Raw genomic sequence first — 23072 nt, 5'->3', positions numbered from 1 at the left:
TACATTCTTCTGCCTTGCTGGCATCTTTTTTATTTTTTAAAGCTGGTTTTCCTGGGAGAGTACTGCAGATTGCATCAAGATGCAGACAGGGTAACCATAAGCCTTCTCAACACTGCTGCCTTGGCTATTTCATATGCATATATCACATCACTGTTTTTCACTAAGCTACTTGTCCAAGTTTGAAATTAAATGGTCCTTCCTATGACTTCCAAGAGAAACGGGTTTTCTTTTTTTTGTTTTCTTGAGTTTTTGAACTGAGAAGGAAAAAAGTTCTGTTGAAATGCCCATTTAACCATATTATCAGTGTTGGTCAACAAATTTTTCTGCTCCATTCAGAGAATAAAACTGCTTGAGCACATCCCCTCCCATGGAGAGGAAAGATTTTGGGTGACTTTATCTTGCATTTGAAGTCTCCATATCTATTGCATGTGATGGCCTGGCCTTGGTTCCTGACTAGTCTCTAAAAAGTGCCTTGACTGCAGCCTTGGATCAGCTCGCTGTAGGTGTTGGAGCACACATCCAGCTCATGGAGAGCAGCGTCACACAGCCCGTTATGCTTTGGTGACACTTCTGTCTGTCTACCTTTTGAGAAGGTATTCTGCCTTCCTTCACATTTAAAATGCTTGCAGTCAGGGACTACTCCCATTACACTTCATCAAAAGCATGTTATGCAAATGTGTGTGGATTTGGGTGCTACAATATAAGAAAGATTTCAGGTTATTAGGGAGTGTCTGAAGGAGGGCCATGAGGATGGTGAAAGGTCTGGAGGTGAAAACGTATGAGCAGTGGCTGAGGTCACTTGGTCTGTTCCTCCACAGCCTGGAGGAGACTGAGGGGACACCTCATTGGGGTCTGCAACTTCCTCCTGAGGGGAAGAGGAGGGGGCAGACACTGATCTCTCTGTGGTGACCAGTGACAGGACCCAAGGGAAGGGCCTGAAGCTGTTTAGGAGGTTTAGGTGGGATATCACAAAAAGGTTCTTCACCCAGAGGGTGGCTGGGCACTGGGACAGCTCTCCAGGGCAGTGGTCACAGCAGCAGCCTGACAGAGTTCAGGAAGGGTTTGGACAATGCTCTCAGGTACATGGGGTGACTCTTGGGGTGTCCTGTGCAGGGCCAGGAAGTGAACTTCATGATCGTGATGGGTCCCTTCCAACTCAGCATATTCTGTGATTCCATGATGTGTATTTAAGTATATGCACTATTTAAGTATTTTTATTAGGAAAGGTAACATTGTGATTTTCAAGTACTTCAAGTTGTTAAATTAGAGCATTGCTGCTTTACTCACTTGTTTCAAGAACTGCAAAAGCACTAACACTTTAAGGACAATAAAGATACCATTGTTCTCACTCCTTAGAAAAAAGAAAGCTAAATTCCTGAATATAGGATTAGATATAGTTTTGTTAAATCTGTATTTAAAAATAAGCTGAAACTGTTCTTTCTGTTAAAATCTCATGAAGCCCTTACTAACTCCCATTTATTCATCGTGCTTTGTTTTAATGCATATCAAGAGATGAGCAAAGATTGTCACAAGTTTTATTTTAGAGAAGCTGACTTCTAAAAAGTGTATTTTACAGTTCTTGTTAATGCCTAAAATTATTGTAGTTTAAAATCTGCCCTTCTATTTGGAGGTAAGGTAGCTTAACATTATTGACCACTAATATTTTGCTGGTTTCTGCTTAATTATTAGTGATCACTTACTGAATATGTAGCTCTTTTTCTCTTTTCAACTAAACTGATAATATTGCAAGTTAAGTAATATTTTAGATAATGCTAATAAAATAAAGAAGCCTTTTTCCTAAAGTATTTTAACAGTTTTAAAACAAATTCTTAATTTTAGATTGGTGAAGACCTGAAAAATCAATTGGCTAATGAGCTGAGTGCATCAACTCCTGGCTTCACTCTGTCTAAAGTAAAAGAACAAACATTCTATAAGGTAAGTAAAAATTGCTGAGTCCTACAGATCTGCATTCATTTTCTCTCAGTTAAATGCAAAGTTACTAATTTTAATTTTACCTAATAGCCACAGTAAATCCAAGTATCTAAAAGACTAATGAGAGTTCCTCTACTTCATGTGAGTATAAGGGTGGAGGGAGGGACTGGGAAAATGAAGGAAGTTTCAAACTACTAATAATGTCTTCTGTCCTCTTCTGCCATCCCTTACTTTCGCCACAAAAATGATCTTAAGTTTTAATGATCCCAGACAAATGACTTAATTTACCTGGCTGTCAGATTGTTCAGGATGAAGACATTGTCAAATATCTGTTGCTGAAATTAGGTTTGGTCTGATTGTATTAGTCAGAAATTCGTTTTGCAAGAGAGAAATGGGAGAGGAAAAAATTGGTAATGTGGCCCACTGTTTCTTTGGAGTGAAGCTGGTTGGGTTCCAGATGGGCTTGCAAAACCTTTTGTACATAGCTTAGGTGAATCAAATATTTCCAGATGTTAGAAACAGAAATCCATTTTCAAATATCAAATCAGTAAGTGATGCAAAGCTACATAGTTGGATCAATACTTGTAGACACAAACTTTGAAGTACCTCATTTTGCCTAGTTGCATGACTTTCTGTAAGCAAGCAATATTTTCCCACCAAGATAATGATTAGCTATTCCTAAGTTTAGATCTTATTTCACAGACTTTTGAGTTTTGCCTGGAGACAATGTTAAAAGAAAGAAAATGACTTAAAGCTTTACTGGCCCATCTTGAGTCTTAGGGCTGTAGACATTGTTACTGTGTTATTTTGCTATTCCACAATGTGGGTTTTTCTTCCTTCTCAGGTTGGACTTGCAGATGCTGTGGATTTGTTTAGAGCCAGAAGAGTATTTATTAAAGATGGCTTTGCCTTTGTGCCATTTAAGGAGATTGATGTGATTGTTCTGAATAACTATAGAACAAAATTGTCTAAAGCACTGGCGGTAAGTCAGATGAAGTCTGATTTTCACAACTCTTGTGGTATTATTTGGTGACACTCCTGGACAATAGCCTTTTTGGGTTTAAAATGTATATGCTTCCATCTGGAGAATACCAGAAACCTTACTACAAGTACTGGTAGCACTAAAAAACATTTGTTGTGAGCTGTGTCATTAGTTTCAATTGGTATTTAGCATATAATGTGCATTCTAAAGAAATTTGTGCTAGAGGATTTTAGCAATTGTTTTGCACAGAGATAGTAACATGCCCTTTGATTCAGCATGTTACCTTTATGCACACAACTGTTTTTTTTTCTGCTAGTATCTATGTTTTCTCCCAAAACATTTTCCAACAGCTTTTTGTTGATAAAGTGAAATAGTTGTGAACTTTTACTCTATGTTCTGTTGGCTCACTTGGTTGCAGCATGGTCAATAATAATGCCAAGGTCATGAGTTCAGTCGCTGTACAGGTCACGCACCTAAGAGTTGGGCTTTGAGGTCCTTGTTGGGTCCCTTTTTACACTGATTTTTCTATGAACTCAAATGAGGATAAGCCAGAATATGTCAGGCAGAGGCAGAGTTTTTGTTGCATGAACATTTGAGTTATCATATCTAGTTAAGATGTCTGTGGTAAACACTGTATGTGAATGTCCTTCTGTTAGTAATTTAGTGATCAGTTCAGGAATTTCTTGTTCTGCAATATCTCTGAGACTCTTCACAGGGTTTAAAAGGGGGTGATCATGTCTAATACACAAAATTTCAATAATAGAAAATGCAGCATTGAATAACATGAAGACAGATTGGATTGCTTTTCAAAAATGTTTTCAAAGCCTTGTATTGTTATGTTACATTAATGCCAAGGTTGACCACAAACATTTAGTAAAAAAACAGTGGGAAACAAAAATGTATTCCTTTATCAAATCAGAAAATTAGCATACTGCAGTCTAATAAATTTTGATTATAACTGGAGTTTGTCAAATTATTTAATGTACAGTGAAAATTGTGATACTCCTATATGAACATTTTCATTAGAATTCTTTAACAGAACTGCAACTAGAGATGCCTGTATTTGAGTTGATGCATAATGTTTTTGCTGAAAGCTGATAACACTTGTGTGGGATTTAAAAAGAAAGAATGTAGTCCACAGAAATGTAGCTAAATATGCACATTATGTGCATCTCTTCAAAATACTTTTGAGAAGCTTTCTGAACGTCTGAAATTTGTGTGTTGTGTGAATAGCTGAGGAGTCTGAAAAACAGTAAGAACTGCAATGGGTAGGCCCTGACTTACTTTGAGGAGAAATCTGAGAACATGCACACTATCTTACATATTATTCATTTCACCCAGATTGCTTCCTTAAAGGCAATAACTGCATTATAGGAAAGAAGTACTTCTTTATGTGATATTTAGTAGTCATGGTTTAGAAATTTGAACACTCATGACCTAGGAAAACGATCTTCTACAGAATTGCTGTATTAGAAGTTATTGTGGTGCTTCACATTGGTCTTGGTTCACATTAGCCTTTTAATATATATGCTTTGTTTATTAAAGTTCACCATGTTTTCTAGGTAAGGGATAAAAGATTAGTGATTTCTGTCCTATTCCATAGCTCCAAATTGAACTTGGGGGGTTTTGATTACTAATTTACTAATTTAGAAACTGTATTTACTAAACTGTTTCAGCTAATTTTAGCCAGGAAAGTGCATGGCTGAGAGATACTAGGGATATTATTGAGTCTTTGGAAATGAAGGCTGAAGTTCCAGCATGTTTTACTGAGGTCAGTCTAATGTTAACTCTGTTACCCCAGAGGCTTAATTGAAGTGTGATACTTGGTAGCTGGATACTTAGTGTAGTTTTCACTGGAACAAAGCTATAAGAATCAATTATATTTCAGTGAAACTGTAAGAACACACTGTTAAAGAAAGGATTGTGTATATATAAATCCAGAGAATAATCTTAACAATTTTCCTCAGCCATATCTCTACTGAAGAGGCAGAAGTTAGGACACAGTAGCACAATTCAAGTATTGTTTGTGAAAAGTAATTGTTGAAATACTATTTGATCTAGGCCCAAGTTCTGCCTAGATTAAATAGTACTAAAAAGTACAGCTGGTTTAGCTGTGCTTTTTAGGACATGGGTGCTTTTTGGTGTCCACTGCAAAAGAGCAATCAGCCAAGAGCAATGTGTTTCATTTCATGCACTCTGGTGATAGAGGTCTTCATGACTTTGCACAGAAGTTGTGCATCATGGCCAGACTTAATTAAGAAGTAATAAAGCCTTGCACATCATCACCTGTTTTGTTGTTTAATTTGTCTCTTAATGAATATACCTGATAACATTGCCACTTTGGTAAGCATTACTTGTTTGTTCTTTTGGGAGTTCTTTTAGTGGTTTTGCAGCATCTAGATGTTCACACTTTGTTCTCAGCGTTTTCTCATGGACAATCCTTGTATTTGAATTTGAGAATTTAAGACTGTAATGGTGTGATAATCTGAATTAGGCATATGCTATTTCTAAAGAAGGGGTTTGTAAAATTAGGTTAAAAATTGTATCTTTTGTTAGATATTTTGATGTCACTGGCTTAAAAACTGCCTGGATGCCCGGGTCCCAGCTGTGGTGGTGAATGGAGCCACATCCAATTGGTGTCTGGTCACTAGTGGTGTTCCCTGGGGCTCAGTATTGGGCCCAGTCCTGTTTAACATCCTTACTGATGATCTAGATGAGAGACTCAAGTATACTCTCAGTAAACTCATGAATGGCATCAAGTTGAGTTGCAGTGTGATCTGCTGGAATGTAGGAAGGCTCTGCAGATCTGGATCTGGGCAGGCTGGATAGATGGGTGGAGATGAGTGGTATGAGGTTCAACAAAGCCAAGTGCTGGATCCTACACTTGGCTCACAACACCCCCAGGCAGTGCCACAGGCTGGGGACAGGGTGGCTGGAAAGCTGCCCTGCAGAAAAGCCCTGAAGGTGCTGCTTTACAGCCAGCTGAACACGATCCAGTGTGTGTGCCCAGGTGGCCATGAAGGCCTTGGGCATCCTGGTTTGTATCAGCAATAGTGTGGGCAGCAGGCCCAGGGCAGTGATTGTCCCCCTGTACGCAGCACTGCTGAGGTCACACCTCGAGTCCTGTGCCCAGTTCTGGGCCCCTCAATTCAAGAAAAGACATTGAGGTGTGTCCAGAGAAGGGCAGCAGAGCTGGTGAAGAGTCTGCAGCACAAGTACCATGAGGAATGGCTGAAGGAGCTGGGATTGTTAAACCTGTAGAAATGGAAGCTCAGGGGAAACCTTATTGTTCTCTACAACTGCCTGAAAGGAGGTTGTAGCAAGGTTGACCTCTGCTTCCAGGTGATTTGTGACAGGACAAGAAGACATAGCCTCAAGCTGCACCAGGGGAGGTTCAGGTTGGATAGCAGGAATTTCTTCACTGAAGGGGTGATTAGATATTGGAGTGGGCTGTCCAGGGAGGTTGTGGAGTCACTGTCCCTGGAGGTGTTTGAGGAAAGACTGAACATGGCACTTGGTGCCATGGTCTGTTTGATGAGGTGGTGTTTGGTGATAGGTTAGACTTGATCATCTCACAGGTCTTTCATAGGGTAATTGATTCTGTGATTCTGTGACTTGGGGCAATACTTCTGGTTTTTTTACAGTATATAGTTTGCTGTATACTTCTAATGGACAAAATACCCTGGTTACAGATATTGGGGAGATGGTTTTTCAAGCATGTGGTTTCTTACAGCTCTCATTAGTGGCACAATTTTTCAATGTTAAAGCACTATAGTTTTCCAGTATGGGTTGTTTGTGCACTATTATTGATTATTGGTACTTGATCCATGTTTTGCTTCATGGAACTGATTTGGTGCTACTCTAAGTAGTCACATGCACAGGTTTTTGGAAGGAGTTATGCCTATGCAAGAATGATACTAGGATGCCCTGCTCTGTCTTTTCCAAGGTGTTCTGCAATTGTACACCTTATGGGAATGTGCTTGTGCTAAAGATGCTCTTCTTAGGTCTCCAAAGGATTGAATAATTTGGGTGCTTGCCTAGCCTTGTTACATTGCTGACTACATTGCAGATGTATGTCACCATCCTGCATACTAGGGTGATTCTAGTTGGGAGGAATAGAATGAGAGTGAATTGATGTGTTGACACTGAGCTTTGAAAGAACAGTAAATAATTCATGGCACTGACTTTAAAAAAAAGTTTTATGTTGACACTGGCAGAAATTCAGTTCAGTCAGTTACACTTTAATCACTTACTAGTCAAGCCCATGAAGCATTCAGATGTTCTCTTTCATCATTTAGAAACAAGTTTGACATCCCAACTGTGGCTCTTTCTTGAGGCTTTATAATAAGAGGAGTTATATTAGTCAAGCCTTCTTGGCAGTTCCAAGTACAATGAAGATGTTAATTTTATGTGTGAAATCAATACTGCAAAGGCCTTCTTTATGTATTCTCTGACCCATTTGATAGTAAATAATTTCCTTGTGCCATTAATGATGATTAAACTGTAGAAACATTTTCTGTAACATGTGAGCTTAATGTTTGCTCAACGATTGTTTTATAATGTAACACAATTTAAATTCATAGAAGTTTGCTTAATGTTTTATTCATGAGGGTTTCACTGCGTTTACACTAACATGCAGAATTATGCATCTCATATTTGAGGAAAGTAGTTTTAAATTTTGATTTAAAAAAAAAATCAGAAGATTCAGCTTAGTGTCATGGCTCAGACACTAATCACAAACCTATATCAGAGTTGTATTGGATTCAGTACTGCATAAAAGAGGATTGCTCCAGAGAAATCTGAAGTGAGACAAAAGAGGGAGAGGATGGAAGTAGCAGCTGACACACGGACACAGGATGGGAGGAGGAACCCACACAGAAGCAGGTGGAGAGTCCTGAAGGAACCACAGCCTGTGGAGAGCCCATGCTTTTAAGCATTTTTGTTTTCCTGAAGGACTGCATCCCATGGGAGAAAGCCATGCCAGAGCAGGGGGGATCCTGAGCAGGCAGGAGCTGTGGACAGGAGCTGTTCTGGACCTGTCACAGCTGCCCCTGCTGCACTGGGGCAGGTGTGGGAACCTGGGGTGAAGGGGCACAGTGCAGCTGAGGAGAGAGGGAAGCAAAGGCCTTGTCTTGTTTGTCTCTGCTCCTCGCTACCTGAGTCTAATTGACAGTAAATTACATTTATTTCCCTCACATTGAGTGTTTATCAATTTCCCTGTCTTTATCTGTGTGGGAGTTTGGCCCTTAGGTTGGGGTGAGTTATCTGTGGCTGTTCTAGTATTTTGTCATGAGGCTTGTAGTTCTGCTGGGGTTGGATACTGGAGGGAAGGAGGCTCAGCACTCTGGTTCCAGCCCACACAGCCATGTTAGCTTCTGTGTTTCCTGGGCTCTTTCTCTGGAACAGCTCCCTGATAAATTCAAGATGTGAGGATCCTAGATACTGAAAAACCCAACTCTAACTGGGATGCCTCCCAGTAGTGTTTGAATCAAATTGATTGAATCTTTGTTGTTTTACCTTAATTCAGAAAATGCTTTGTCCTAAAGTTTTAGTGGTCTTTGAAAAACATATTTTAAAGCTGTAAGCTGATGCTTGAGAATGAGTAAATATTCCTGCTGTGTGAGTGCTTTTATGGTGTGTTGAAGAGTTTATTTTACAAAGACTTGTAATTATCTATGCTAGCATAACTGAGCCATAGATTTATCATACTTGTTTTAAAATACTGCCTCTTTTTTTGCCTAGCAATTGCAGTTATAACTTGGCTGGTCTCTAAATTACTGCAAAAAAGTTGCTTTTGTGAAAACTCTTTGTCAGAACATCATATAACATCTTACTGTTTGCAAATTAAAATATAACCTAGAAATAGCACTAATTGGCGCCACAAGAAATTGATTCCAATATTAATACATACAATCTTGATTGAGCGTTTTTCTTCTTAATTTAATACCAGCACTTTTTTACTTTGAATTACTATCTTTTGTAATCTGAAAAAAACGTCTACAAATAAAATTGCTGGGTTTTGAGGACTTGCTGCAAAAGGAAGACATCACTGGTATTTTCTAATTTTGTACATTTTTTCCTGATTCTGTTCCTGATTTGGCATGTAATCTTTTAAACAGTAGAGATGGGAATCAAATAAGTTGCATTACTAATATTTGTAATGATTTGTCTTTTAAAATGAAATATTAGTCATTTTAATATTCTATTTTGGTTGACTTATGCTATAGTTACAAAAAACCTCCTAATTCAGAGAAGTATTAGTATACATAGAACCATCTGTGAAACATTTTCTTCCTGGAACACCTATATTTTTAAGCAGTGGAGCAGAAGGCTTTATGTGGTGGCATTAATGTTGAGAAAGTATGATTGATGATGGTCTTGTCACTTGAAATTCATTTCAGGTGTTGTGTTCCCACTGTTAACTTAAAGTAATTCACTGTAACATAAATGGATGATTTTTATAATATGGACATACAAGGTTAGTAAGGTAATAACTTAGGCAGTGTAAGGTAAAACGTGATTACAGTGACTTTGTCCTCTGAATCTTTCAGGTAAAGTTTGCAGTGAGAATTTTGCAGAGAAGCAGCTGGCCTTGGTTTCTGAGTATTTACAAGGTCATTGTCTTAGGCAAGGTCAGCTGAATAAAATGGTGATATTTGAAGTGGGAGAAGTGATCTTCAGGGATATTATTTAGAGAGTGAGTGTGTGTCAAGAGAAGACTGAAGCTTGTATGTGGACTCGTTACTGGACTTTCCTTTGTGGCTTTTTTTTTGGCTGTTGTCCCATTGCTATTTTTTGAAATACATCCTTCAATGTTTTATCTCCTCTACGAATTGAAGTGCATGTGTTCCTTCTAGAGACCACAAAGATTGCTAGCATAAAGTAATTATAAATAATGTTAGGAGGCTAAATTAAATTTGACTGTATTCAGTATTTTTTCTGTCTGTTTCTTCTCTTGTCTTCTTGCATCTTTCATACAGAGTATAAGAGTTTAAGTACAAAATTTGCAGCATAAACAATTGCTGTGGTCTCTACATAGTCCTGTCTGGTTTGATGTGTATGAAAATGCTTCAATCTTCAAATCCACATGGATATTTCATGATAGTCAAGCTAACAAAACAAGATTTGCAGTATTTGAAGCATGTGGAAGGCTTGCCTAATTAAGTAAGTTGTTTCTGAAATTTCAGAAAAAATTTGGAATTGACTATATTAGTTGCAAGTGCAATTTTATTTCTATGTTGTGTGGTAGTATGATAACCTGAAAACTCATCAGTTAATGTGGCACTGTTAAATGTCATTTATTAATATGCTGGTAACAGTAATTTGTGAATGATGCACTTTAGTCAGTGAGAAAGAACTGCAATGGCATATGCAGTTGGTGAGTAAACAAAAGTCTGTATCTCTGGTTGACACTGTGCTACAAATTAGCATTTCCCTGATTATTTTCTTATGGTGGCCTGTGACCCACAGCCATTGGCTATGTGATAACTGTAGCAGTATCTGTCTGGAGTTAATTTCATCCACTGTGCTCTGGCTTAGCAAGTTTATGGAGCAGGCAAAAAGAAGTGGGTTGAATCACTAAAAATTGTGATGACTACCTCTCCAACTATGTAATTTTTTTTTCACACATTTTGCAATAGAATATGGAGAAAGGCTGCTCTCCTTAGTCAAGTGTTATGATGTCCTAAGCCAGGGAATGTACATTGCATGTGTGACATTAAAATGTTGCCATTCCTACTAATGATAAAGACTGGCTGACCTTTGGGGAAGGGCTAAATTTTAAATCATTTTTTCAGTCAGAAGGAAAAATTGGAAATGACTGTCAGTAGATCAAAATCAGACTTGAAATAAATTGAGCACTTGGTAATCATCTCAGGTCTTGGCAGATTAACTTAGAGAATCTTTTTAGAGGTTAGAGCACTCCTTAAAGCAGAGAGTGTCAGAGCAAAGTATGCACAAGTTTTATCTCAGCAATGCCTTTGCCAAGATGTGTTTAAAAGAAATTCTACTGTAAACTAATTTTAAAAAGCCCCACTAATTTTACTGATTACACAATTCAAGTGTTTTGAACTCTTTTAAGAAAAAAGTAGCAATATGCTTTTTGAACTCACTGAATATTTATTTTCAGACATTAAATATAGATGAAGTGAACATTTTTAGAAATGCTTGTCACTGTCAGTGTTACTGCAGCTAATTTCTGGGGGGCTTCATTGTATGACTTCCCATTTTACTGCAGTTTCCCAAAGGATATTTTAGCTGTTAATGAATTGCTTCTTCAGTTAATTGCTAATTTGCATACCTGTGCTATAGAGGAAGTGGACTTTTTTATACTTCTTATAACTGAAGATTATTTTTCAGAATAACTTTTTCCTAATAGTAGGAAAGTAGGGAATGTTTCAGAGGCTGTATATTTGAACAGAATTTTTACAACAGGAAATATTCCTGAAACATGATTTAATTAGGCTTCAAATATGAGCTAGAGCAGTTAAACTTGGCTCTAGTAGCATTGGAATCCTGCCCCCCTCCCTTTCCAGCTCTGGCTTCATTTTTCACTCTGGCTTGCAAAGAAGCAGGTCCCTGCCTGGATAATGACTTGTCTCCAGGAAAGCATCAGGTGCCTCTGCACTGCCTGTGCTCTGCTGCCAGGCTCCTACTGGATCATCCCTTTCCTTCTAGTGCCCATTGACTCACCTCCCTCAGGAGTGTGCTGCTGTATCCCTGGATGTTTGGACTGCAAGGATGTTTTAAAGTAGGGTAATCATTGATTTGGGGCTTCTTTTGATTGGATTTCCCTTTGGATTATTCCATCGATCCTACATGAGTTATGTACATTTGGTAGTGTCAACAAACATAAATGTTTTCTATTATCTCATTGGTCTGATGATGTCTGTCTGAGGGAGGAGACAGCAAAGTACTATAATATGGATATTTTGTTGTAAAAATGGATTTTGGAAGGTCATGATGTATTTAAAAGTCTCCAGTTCTATGTGAAAATTTGTAAAATCTTGCATGTGCTCTGTAGATTTTTGCAGGGACACTGAATTACCTGTCCAGTGTCTGAGTTGTAGGAATGCAGAAAACAAGGTGAAGTATCAGGGAAAAACAGTCCAATGAAGATACTCAGTTCCAATTTACATGTAGCTTGTGAGAGATCTTTTTGGCTGTAATTTTTTTCTGTATTTATGTAAACAAATTCCTTTTCATGTAAATACTAGTATTTCTCTGTTTGGAAGGATTGATGTTTAATTTAAATAATCTGTATTCATGAACAAATATCAGAAAGCAAAGGTCTTTTTATTACCATCTGTTGCAAGTTAAGCAAAATCACTTGGTTTATTAATGACTGCAGCCTTTGTTATGTATGTACACATAAAAAAAAAAAGGATTAAATTTGGATGTACTGCTTAGAGCTTTAAGTAACAGAAAAACCCCAATGCATTTTGCCTGTTTTTTTTGTAGCTATGATGGCAAAGTGAGGTGAAGGTTGTTGTTACCAGATTTCTTAATCCCAAACATTATTTTTCTTTTTACTCCATCCTTTTGATTTATAGACAGTAAAAATAAAAGTTAAAAATGTGGAAATCCCAACACACTGCCCCCCACCTTCTCTCTTTAAAACTGAAGTGTGAATCAGGAGAATCTTCTTTGGGGATGGTGGAAATGTAGAATTACTTTTTTTCAAAGTGAGAAGAATGCCACCCATTGTCAGAGTAAATGAATAAAACTATTAATCACTTCTTACTCAAGATGACAGGCTTTTAAAGTAATTTTTGGAGGAGTTGAGTCTCCCAGGCAGTATTGTAGAATGCTAGGCATGTGACACCCCTTGTTGACAGAAAGCAAATACTTGTTTTTAAATAAAAGTTGATGATAGCTCATATTGCATGAGCAAGTAAATAAAAGAATTGTAATAGGAAAAAATAAAAGCCATGAATTAATTTAGCATATATTTAAATTTAAAATCAGTCTCTTATTTGTCACAAACAATACATTTTGCTGTGTTAGACACTTTAATGTGTGATTTCAAAGGCAAATTACACTATTTCTTTTGAAACGTGATTGTAAACTTCACTGAAATTCTTTCTCTAGATTGTTGCTGCTGAACAAAATGTCTTGGGGTGAATCTGCTTTTAAATTTGGTATGATCTCTGATGTTACTGTCTAAGAAACAAAAGGATTTGAAGAGCAGGCATCTTGATGCCCATAATTACCCTTTGTTTCTTCCCTGTCAGTGCTTTCATCACTCGTAGTACAGCTAGCCAGTTTTAAACTAACCAGTTTTAAATAGCAAATCCAGTTGGACTTTTGATCTTTAATTATTTCAGGTGGAATGAAGAGGTGAGTGTAGTGGTTCATCTGATGATGTGCTTTTGCCAAAAATTAGGCTGGGGAATAATCCCTGGTTTTCATCATTAGTGCCCTTTCTAGTGGAAAACTGTTAGACACTTCTATTAATCTATGTATTTTTTTATGTTATAGGATAATTGCTGTTAGAGCCTGCCATAAGAACAGAGATGATTGAACTAATAATTAGAGAGGCAATAATAAAAAATTCTTCAAGCTACATGTTTTTCAAACCAAACCATGTTTAGGTCTGTGGCTTTGGGAATTTATAATGACTCCAAGACAATGGGTAATTCTTATGAAATGAAGTCCACAACTTGGTACTCGGCTCTTAAGAGAGTTGGATTTTTCAGGCATGGATGTGGGATACTTGAATTCAGTTAGTGCAAGGGAGAACACATCATACAAGGTGTGAGCATAAACCTGTGCTCTGCTGCTGAGGGATTCAGCAGCAGGTGTGGGGGATGAAAGCCCCTGTCCTGCTCGGTGCAGGGTGCTCTGCCAGCACTGCTGGCAAATCTGTGCAGAAGCTGTGTGAGGGTCCTTGTGAGCACTTCCTTCAGGTGGACAACCTTTCCCCAGGCATGAATGCTATTACAAGCAGGAGAAGGATATGAGGTATTTGAAAAAAAGAAATACATTTTATTTTCTTTCATAACATCCTTTGCCTTTGTGACAGTGTCTAGAAGCCATAGAGAATGTCTCAGGGAATGAAGCGGCTCTTGGTTTTGTATGTGTTGGTTTTGGTTGTTTTTTAAATTATTTTTAAGATGTGGCTCACCGCAGAAACATAATATTTTGTATAGCAAATGGTAACCTACTCTTATCTGACAAGTGATTACTCTGAGCTCAGGATTAGTTCTTCAACTCTTTTCCTTATGTGTTTTTTTTCAGAATGTTGGGTAGCACTGTTGAAATCTAAGTCAGTGTCACCAAGATTTTCCCTGGTCACTGATGTGTGTTCCTTTAGCCTCTTAAATAGCATAGCAAAAGCAACCATAGTGGGATTATGTGATGCTGTTGCTTAAACTTTTAGTACAAGTGTTGCAGTTTGGACTGAATGTAGTTCACATCTAAGCAAACAGGAGTTTCAGTGTATGCCAGCAAAGCCCCCTGGCAGCAGAGGAGGTCAACAGTACCTTGGGCTGTATTGACAGAAGTGTAGCAGCTAGGCAGAGAGAACTGATTCTCCCTTTACTTTACACTTAATAGACCACATTTAGAACACTGTGTGTAGTTTGGGGGCTTGCAGTACAAGATGTTGATAAACTGGGGCAAGTTTTGTAAAATGCTACCCTCTGTGTTTTCTACCTGTCTTCACTGCCAAAGTTGAACCTACTGCTTACCAGATTTTCAGCTCTTTTCTGAAGAGCTGTTCTCCAGTGAGTTGGCCATCATCCTGTGTAGGGGACTTCTCAGTGGTGCTTGGTGAATTTCAATCACAATTAGTCACCTGGATTTCTCCTGCAGCCAAGGAATATGGTTAGCACAACACAAGCCCAGGCAACACATGCAGTGCAGAACAGTCCAGGCTTGGCTTACTCAGGTTTACTGTAAATAGAATCCTTAGCTGCTTGCATTTTACAGTGAGCAGTGAGCTGGTTAGCATCACTCCAGCCTTCCAACAGCTTTTCAGCCATCTAATTTAACCTGGACTACAAAGTTGCAGTTTAAATACAGGAATCCATTATCAAAAGTCTTGTCAAAGCCAAGGCAAATGAGATCTGCTGTTCTTACTCACAGATGTACTTGTTTTTGTGACAGAAGGCAAACATGTTGGTTAAAAATAAATTCATTGTGAGTGCATTTCAACAATTCTAAGCTCTGTGACTTTCCCAGAGTCTAGAGTGCGTTTGCCTGGCCTGTTGTTCCCCACTCATCCTTACTGCTCCATCAGAAGATGGATGGAGGACTTGCCTTTAAGTCATTGGGAGCCTCTCCTGATGAGAGTGGCTTCATAGCTTCAGCTCTCAGTACCCTCAGGTACATCCTGCCAGGTTTCACAGACTTGGCATTAGAGGACGTTTCTTGGTAGATTTCTTACTGAATCCTTTTTGACTGCTTGGTAGTTCTTTGCTTCCTTAAATAATGTTTGTAAGGCATAAACGTCTGGAAATTTATCAGTAAAGATAAGTGGAAAAGATGAAGGTTAGAATTGCTCTCAAACTGGCATTTGTCTCTAATTTGTGGTGTTACTCTTAGAAGCTAAAATACTTAAGATCTAATTGATTTCTGTTTACTTTTGGAAATTTGGAAAGTCAATATGCAATACTCCTTTTTTTTTGTTTACTATGTCCTGTCACTTAGCAAACATAATTAAACTATGCATTTTAAATATTACATGGAAATGCTATAGCAATTAAATGTCAGTGACTGCATAATTGGACTCAAAAGTTTCCTGTATTTGCAGGATTCAGAAGGCAGAGTGTGTGAATTTCAAAATACTTTTTTAATAATTCTGTCAGTTTTCAAGTTAGATTGTTTTGCCTTCTGAAGTCTTTATTCAGCTTGTGAATATACTGTTTTCTGCGTTGGGCTGGGATTTAAGGAAACTTTCAGAAAAGCAAGCTCAGGCAAAATACTAAAAATCAAATTCTTTGCATGAATTTTCTCTCCAGGCTGCTGCAAGTCCACAACTTATGTCATGTTTTCCAATTGGACATTTTACTCACCGAGTGTGGAGTTTGGAGTGGCTTTCTCAGTTTGGTGTTTTGTGACCTGACTCTCTGTATTAGGCACGGTGGCAGGTGTAGTTCTGGTCAGCACACGGGTGATGCGGTGAGGTCAGGGAGCCTCTGCCTCGGAGCCTGCCCAGGCGTTTTCCCCGCGGGAGGCTCCGCCTTTTCCCCGCGGGAGGCTCCGCCTTTTCCCCGCGGGAGGCTCCGCCTTTTCCCCGCCGGAGGCTCCGCCTTTTCCCCGCCGGAGGCTCCGCCTTTTCCCCGCCGGAGGCTCCGCCTTTTCCCCGCCGGAGGCTCCGCCTTTTCCCCGCCGGAGGCTCCGCCTTTTCCCCGCCGGAGGCTCCGCCTTTTCCCCGCCGGAGGCTCCGCCTTTTCCCCGCCGGAGGCTCCGCCTTTTCCCCGCCGGAGGCTCCGCCTTTTCCCCGCCGGAGGCTCCGCCTTTTCCCCGCCGGAGGCTCTGCCTTTTCCCGGCGGGAGGCTCCGCCTTTCCCCCGCAGAACGCAGGAGCGCCGCGGGGCTCGGCTCGGCTGCAGTTGCCGGGCGCGGCCGGCAGAGGGCGCGCTGGGGCGGCGCTCCCCGGGCCTCGGCGATTCGTCATCTGTAGCTCGATCTCTTACATCTGGGGCATTCAAAGTCTGCAGTGTCCTAGGTAATATTTCGTTTTGTCCATGATGTTAGGACTATACAGGTTAATCTTGCAGTCGCTGGACTTCATTTCATAAGACTTAGCATCAACTAAACCAAATACCTGACCATAAATGAGCAATTATATATTTCTTGTTGATTATTGTTGAGACTGCTTACCATTGATATCTATGGTCAATTCCTTGCTCTTATTTTCTTTTGTTTTAGTTAATTTTCTTCCTGATGTTACAGTTTTTTTACTAAATGGACATAGGTTCCTTTTTTAATAATCTATGTTAAAAGCTTTTTGTCATCTTTAAATGATGAGTGGTTCTTTCTCTCTGAATATTTTTTTACCAACTAGTGTTGATCATGAAAAATAATGCTATCTGGATTTACCAAAAAAAGAAGCAGAAAACTGTTACTACTTAACTGGCTACTCATTTGTTTCAAAAACTGCTTCTGTTTGCCTGTCTTTTCAGCTTTCTGAGGTCATTGCTTGACCATTTTCCCTCAAGTCCTCTCTAACCTGAAATACTGCAGATGTATAATCATCAGAGAACAGCTGGCTGTAAAAGTCATCCTCCGTTCAGAGCATTGTTTTTCACCTCAATGTGGTGGTTATATTCATCACACCTAACCTTAATAGGACTAGTATTCTAGTTTAAGATCTCTGTGTTTGATCTTTTCTTGCAAATATTGTGCATTGGATCTCCACAAATACCATTTTACCAGCTGGATATTTAGAGCATTGTCCTGTATTCAATATTGTAAGAAGAGCACAGCCTATTCCTGGTACTCTGGAGCCACAGTGGCACAGGGGTTCAGTCACAGATTTTTGTTCTTGTCAGCTATGAAATTGTGTGTCAGGTTCCTTGTGGAAAAGACATATTCCAGGTTTTAGTTAATATCTTAAGGTTATGTCTAAAACTTTTCAAGGAGAGGATGTAGCATCTTACAGTCTTATTTCTCCCAGACTTGTGTTCTTGTTGAATTCTCTTCATTGTCAAATCTAGCTTATGTTGAGTTGTGTGTTCCCTGCCTGGCAACAAATCCAATTTTTCAGCAAGCTTAAAAAAACCAAAGCACAATTCTACTATAGGCTGCAATAAAAGTAAATAAGCAAACCACGTTACTTATTCTTTATAGAGCCACAGCCTTAAAAAATGGTTATGCTAGGTGGTAACTGTGCAGCTTACTGCAGAAGTAACAGAATTAGTGTCATGTGGCTCTATTACCTTTCACAGCATATCTGTGTTATGCCAAGATATGACTGAGAAGTAGATGAAAGTAACAGAGTACCATGCTAACATGATGATTTTATCCTTAGGACTTGTGATGGTATCTCTAGTAAAAGCTCTGTGTGTTTAGCACATGTGGAGGCATGTACATTCTGAAAATTATTCTATAATACAGCTTTTCTGCATGTGAACTTTAATATAGCACAAACATGGTTCAGATTTGCTTCTACTTCAGCTCACGTCTGCCTGATTTAAATGGCAATATAAATTTAGGTTGTCTCACACATCAGGAACAAGCTGAAACCCTGTTACTGTCTATGTTCTAGCTGGTAAACCAATGAAGAAATAGAGGCTTGAGTAAAAAAACATATCAGTTTGGAATGCTTCTGCAGTTGTCTGCTCTTGCAGCAAGATAAAGCAATAAAATAGCTTGGAGAAATATTTGACACATTTTCTGACATGATTTGTCTGTAAGCAGTGATTCCTATATAGCTCAGTTTTGCTGTTTTCCTCCTGTAACAACATTTCCTCCTGCAGTTTGCAATGGTCTTTCTCAAAATAATAAAACTAATAAGAGGTATAGTACTTCCTGAGTAGTAGAGATCTGACTTTATAAATCCTAACCCTGTTAGTGATACCTTCACAATAAAAATTCTTTTCTGTGTTTTCCTGGACTTGCCATTTTAGGCCTTGTGTGTGAAGTTTCAGTCAGAATAGCAGTGCTGTATACACTTGTGTACTGTGTTGACTTTAAAATATTGTTTAATCTACTCTAATGATCTAGTTATGCAGCATAAATTAATCAGCCCCACAAGTGTTTAAAAACAGGCATCTGTTTAAAAAAACACAGCTGAAAACACTTTGAGCACTTGTAAAGATTTTTTCATAGTTCTTGCTGACCACGGAACCATGAAACTGCAGGTCTGTAAGGAAGAACAGTGTCAGGTAAATTACTTACTTACTTGCTTTTCTTTTTAAAGAGATTTTATTTATCTGCAAGATGAAGTAAAAGATCTTTGGTATATGAAGTGATTCTAAACCAACCTTAAAACTACACTGTATGAGTTAAAACAGGTATTCTAAGTTTCTCGACCTAGTCCTAGTAAATTATATTTTTCTTACAAAAAATTAATTGCTATTTGTTGGTGTATCTTTCAGTGCAGTTAAATGTTTGTAATGACTAACTAACACTTTTTAATATATATGTGTATATATATATTCACACAAATAAAATAATTTTATTCTTGTGGTTTATTATTTAAAACTTGAATCAAAAGAATATGTAATTATGTAATTTTAGGAAAATGAAGCAGACCTATCAGTGTTGTCACTGAATTTAGTACACTGTTAATTAAAGTAGAAGATACGTGTCACTGCTGTGGACAGCGTCATTATGGAGAAGACATATTCACTTAGTGTTTGAATATTGGATGTGCCATTCCTTAAACAAGATTTGCCTCATTAATGAACCAAGGTGAATGGTGAGAATAGTCTGTGTTTTTGTTGGCTTGTTTTACCTTTTCATGTTACCCATCAGTAACCCATCAAAAAAGGTGAGGATTTACTCATAGTCTTTGTTATATCAACTAAGTCATTAAAAATTCTTAGGAGCACATAAGGAAGATTAAATCCAAACAGACTATTTCAAACAGCCATTCCAACCTAGTTCATTCTGTGAACTTAAAGTTTATGGGGTTTTGATAGGGATTCCTGGGCTGTTTTTTTGTGCATAATAGACTGTTATGTAAAGCTCCTTTTGTTTTGGGTGGAGGGGGTTTTGTTTGGTTGGTTTTCTTCTGAGTGTGTTTAAGTGTACTTGGTTAACCATTAGGACTATATGAAAATTATAGTTGCATTTTTATTGAAAACACATGTGGGAATTGACAGAATCTTGTTTCTGATTATTTGGTGATATGCAAAATTAAGCATGCTATTTTAAACATCTTTGCTGTGTTTTGTTTCAAAAAGAACTTGAGATTTTTTTTTTTTAGGATTTGAAATGTAATGCTTGAGTTTATGGAGACTGTCTTAGTTTTTATTTTAAATTTTGTGGCATCTAGACTTGACTGTTTAGCCTCGTATAAGTTGTGTTCTATCACCTTCTACCCAGAAGCCCTGATGGAGTTCTATGAGTTTCCTTGTGTGTTGCTTTTGATCTCTGATCTCTTTTGGTCTCTTAGGTGCTTGTTTGGTGCAAGGTTGTCACATCTTGCTATCGGGTTGTATTTCTGTAGTGGTGATATTCTTGAAAAATATTGATCTGGCCCATGGTAGCTTCACACTGTTGAAAAGTGCTTTAGCAATGGTCAGCTCAAGAGCAAGGCAAATGCTCCCACACAATATCACTTTGTGCTGTAGATAAAGGTGCCTAGATTGGTGAAAATTGGGATCTTTATCTAAGTTTCAGACTGTCTCAGGCATACAAAATTATATAGTCCATGTACTCATTGCCTTCTTCATCTGGAGTACTTTATAGATATAACATTCAGTGAAGAACAACTGAAGTGGCAATGGATGTCAGAGACAGAACTGAAGAGGCTCATTCTGAAAGTAAGAGGCATTTGGCCTTACTTGGCCGAAAACAGCTTCTTGCCAGATATTACAGAAGGGCCAGTCATCTTTAATACTGCTTCACTGGTAGTAAATTTTCTGTACTTTTTGTTCATGTATAGATTATATCATTGAAAAATATAGTAAAAGATAAATTATTGGCTAATTAAAACAAAAAAAAATACAATTGCAAAATCTGCATGACAACTTAGTATGTCTTTTAGAGCATACAGTTGAGAACATGGCAATCTCTTAAAACACTGCATGCTGGTTTTGATTTACTCTCTTCATTTTCCTTTCACCCTATTCCACTTGGGAGGGCTGGGTAATGAAATTGGGAATACAGGAGTGAAACTGAGCTTGGGAAGAAGAGGAGGGTCACAGCAAGGTTGTGTTTTGGATTTTTGTCTTTGTTTCCCACCACCTAAATCTATTTTTATAGATATCAATGCATGAGTATTTCCCCAGGTTGAGTCTGTCTTCCCATAATGGCAATTGATAAGTAATCCATGGACTTATATTTTCTCCCACCTTCCTGTTGAGGAGGGGAAGTGTGTGAATGGCTGGGTGGGAGTTTGGTGCTTAGCCAAGGTCTAGCCACCAAATTGTTCTATGACCAGCTCTCATATTCTTTGAAGAAAAGAGAGTTACATCAAATAAATCTCCTCTTGCCAAGCTGTGGCTGGTACTGTGGACTCTGAGCAGGGCACTCCCAGCAGGATCAGGCTTGGCTGGTGCCTTGGCTTCTGTGCATACTGGTTCCCTCTTGGGCTCAGCCTTTTGCAGTGTTCAGTGTTCATGGGTGAGTCACCTCCTGCTTGCTATTCAGGGCTATTATTTTTATTTATTTGTTGCATTCTAATTTAGGAACTTGGCATAAGCTATCAGTGGCCTCCTTGGTGATGTTGTCTCTTTGACCTTGCCTGTATCTAAATCCCATCTGCTGGTGTTACGTGAAGTCATTAGTTTGCATTTTGGCCCAAGTGTAAGAATGCAAAGCTCTTATGAGTTCATCCATTCTTCTTGTTCTTGTCCCACTCTGACCTAAACCATTAGAACGAGGTAGATGTTGTTCTTTGGGCAAGCTTACACCAGTCATCTGACTGGTATCATCTAAAGAAGTAGAGCTGGACAAATGTAATCAAATTCCTGTCTTCTGAGTGACACTGCCAGGCACACTTGGACAATACACAGTTGTTTCTGTCACTTCTTGAAGGCATTAGGAACAGAAGGTTTGAATAAAGAAAATTAAGGATGTTTTGTTGCATGTGTTCTTCTATTTTCGCTTAGTGAATTGACCTTAAAGAAAAGAGATAATATTTTAGATAATTTCTCGTTTAACTTTGCTTTCTAAAACAATATTTTATATAGGCTGAGGAGTGACTGTGATTGCTCTGGCATTTTGTGAGAATTGTTTTCTGCTTTTTCCTAACCTCTTCCATTATCTCTTGTACATAGATGAAAACAATATGACTTTCCCAACCTTGATAACCTTATTGTCCCAGATAATTTTCCTCCTGCTTGAGTATTCTGTACAGGCTTAGTCATGGTACAAAGTCACAAGTTGTGTGCAAAGAAGCTAATTTTCTTATGCAAAATGGACAGTGGGCTTTCACGTCATTTTCAGTAGCCATTAGAGAAAGTGTTGTAAAAAGCAAAATTAAGGAAGTGCACAGGTTTGGAATCTGTGTTTTTATGGTCATGATGCAATATGCTGAGTGCTGTAGGAAGTATGCTTAGCAGGACTTGTGAACACCGTTTCAAGAAATAAGAAAGTAGCTAATGGGTATATATAAAAAAGTGTCACTCACTTCACCTGATCCCAGTTTAGTGAGAGCTTTGGAGCCATTTTGGTGTCCAAGGGTTATGCCAAACCAATCTGGAAAAGTATTAGTAAGCTGACTCTCATTGGTAAGTGATGTTTTAATTTTTATTTGCTGTTGCTATGTTGGTAAACTACCCAGAACATGACTGGCATGATATGTATTTGGATCTAGTAACTTCTACCTTTTAATTGTGTATAGACCTTACTTGTTTTATACTATATTTAACAATGGCTTTGCTGAACTATCTAGAAAGTAGCTTTTTATGTATCTTATGTATGCTTTCTCTACATGGGTTATTTTCTGTTATGGGAGCATGCTGCAAGTAATTGTGAGCAGCTTAGAGATCCTTTAGGGCTTTATAATTACTCAGCAGCCATAGTGAAACAGATTTGATGCTAGCAGCAAGAGTTCCTTGGCTAATATAAATACTTGAACTACTGATTACAGCCTCTGATCCTCTGCCAGTAGTAATTATATCCTCTATTTCTCCACCCTGAGGGTGCTGAACTGGTGTGACTCAGGAGAAACCAAAATTCTGCAGTCTGATGCCAGACACTTGGCTAATACCATTGCATATTTTCATGGCTCCCAAAGGATCATAAACTGTGGTTTGAAGAATGTTAGAGTGATACAAGAATACAAAGGATATTTGGTAACAGGTTTTGCTTAACAATATGTTCTTGCTTCAGAAAATGGACACCAGATATTTTCAAAGACTAATGTTAGGAGAGTATATTCTTCATAAAAACTCTTTTTTAGTACTTCCTGTATTTGAAGGCATTACTCTAAAGTAGCTTACCTTACCTTCTGAAATCCACTCACAGTACCTGATGTAGTATTTGTTTGGGTTGCTTTTCCTTTGCACATTCATCTGGCTTCAAACAACTTATGTCTT

General features: G+C 38.4%; 1 protein-coding gene across 1 annotated transcript in view; it reads left to right on the top strand.

Annotated features, from left to right (window-relative positions):
• PRIM2 (DNA primase subunit 2) overlaps positions 1-23072 on the top strand; it is an 89670-nt gene that overhangs the window by 20235 nt on the left and 46363 nt on the right. Inside the window, exons 5-6 of the mRNA XM_071445666.1 lie at positions 1840-1935; positions 2777-2914. Coding sequence (XP_071301767.1) covers positions 1840-1935; positions 2777-2914 — 234 coding nt within the window. The remainder of the gene's footprint in view (positions 1-1839; positions 1936-2776; positions 2915-23072) is intronic.

Source organism: Agelaius tricolor, unplaced genomic scaffold (genome assembly GCF_023055355.1).
Source record: "Agelaius tricolor isolate 1412-34295 unplaced genomic scaffold, bAgeTri1.0.p SCAF_1, whole genome shotgun sequence".
Classification (NCBI taxonomy): domain Eukaryota; kingdom Metazoa; phylum Chordata; class Aves; order Passeriformes; family Icteridae; genus Agelaius; species Agelaius tricolor.
This window is presented reverse-complemented; position numbering and strand designations above follow the sequence as displayed.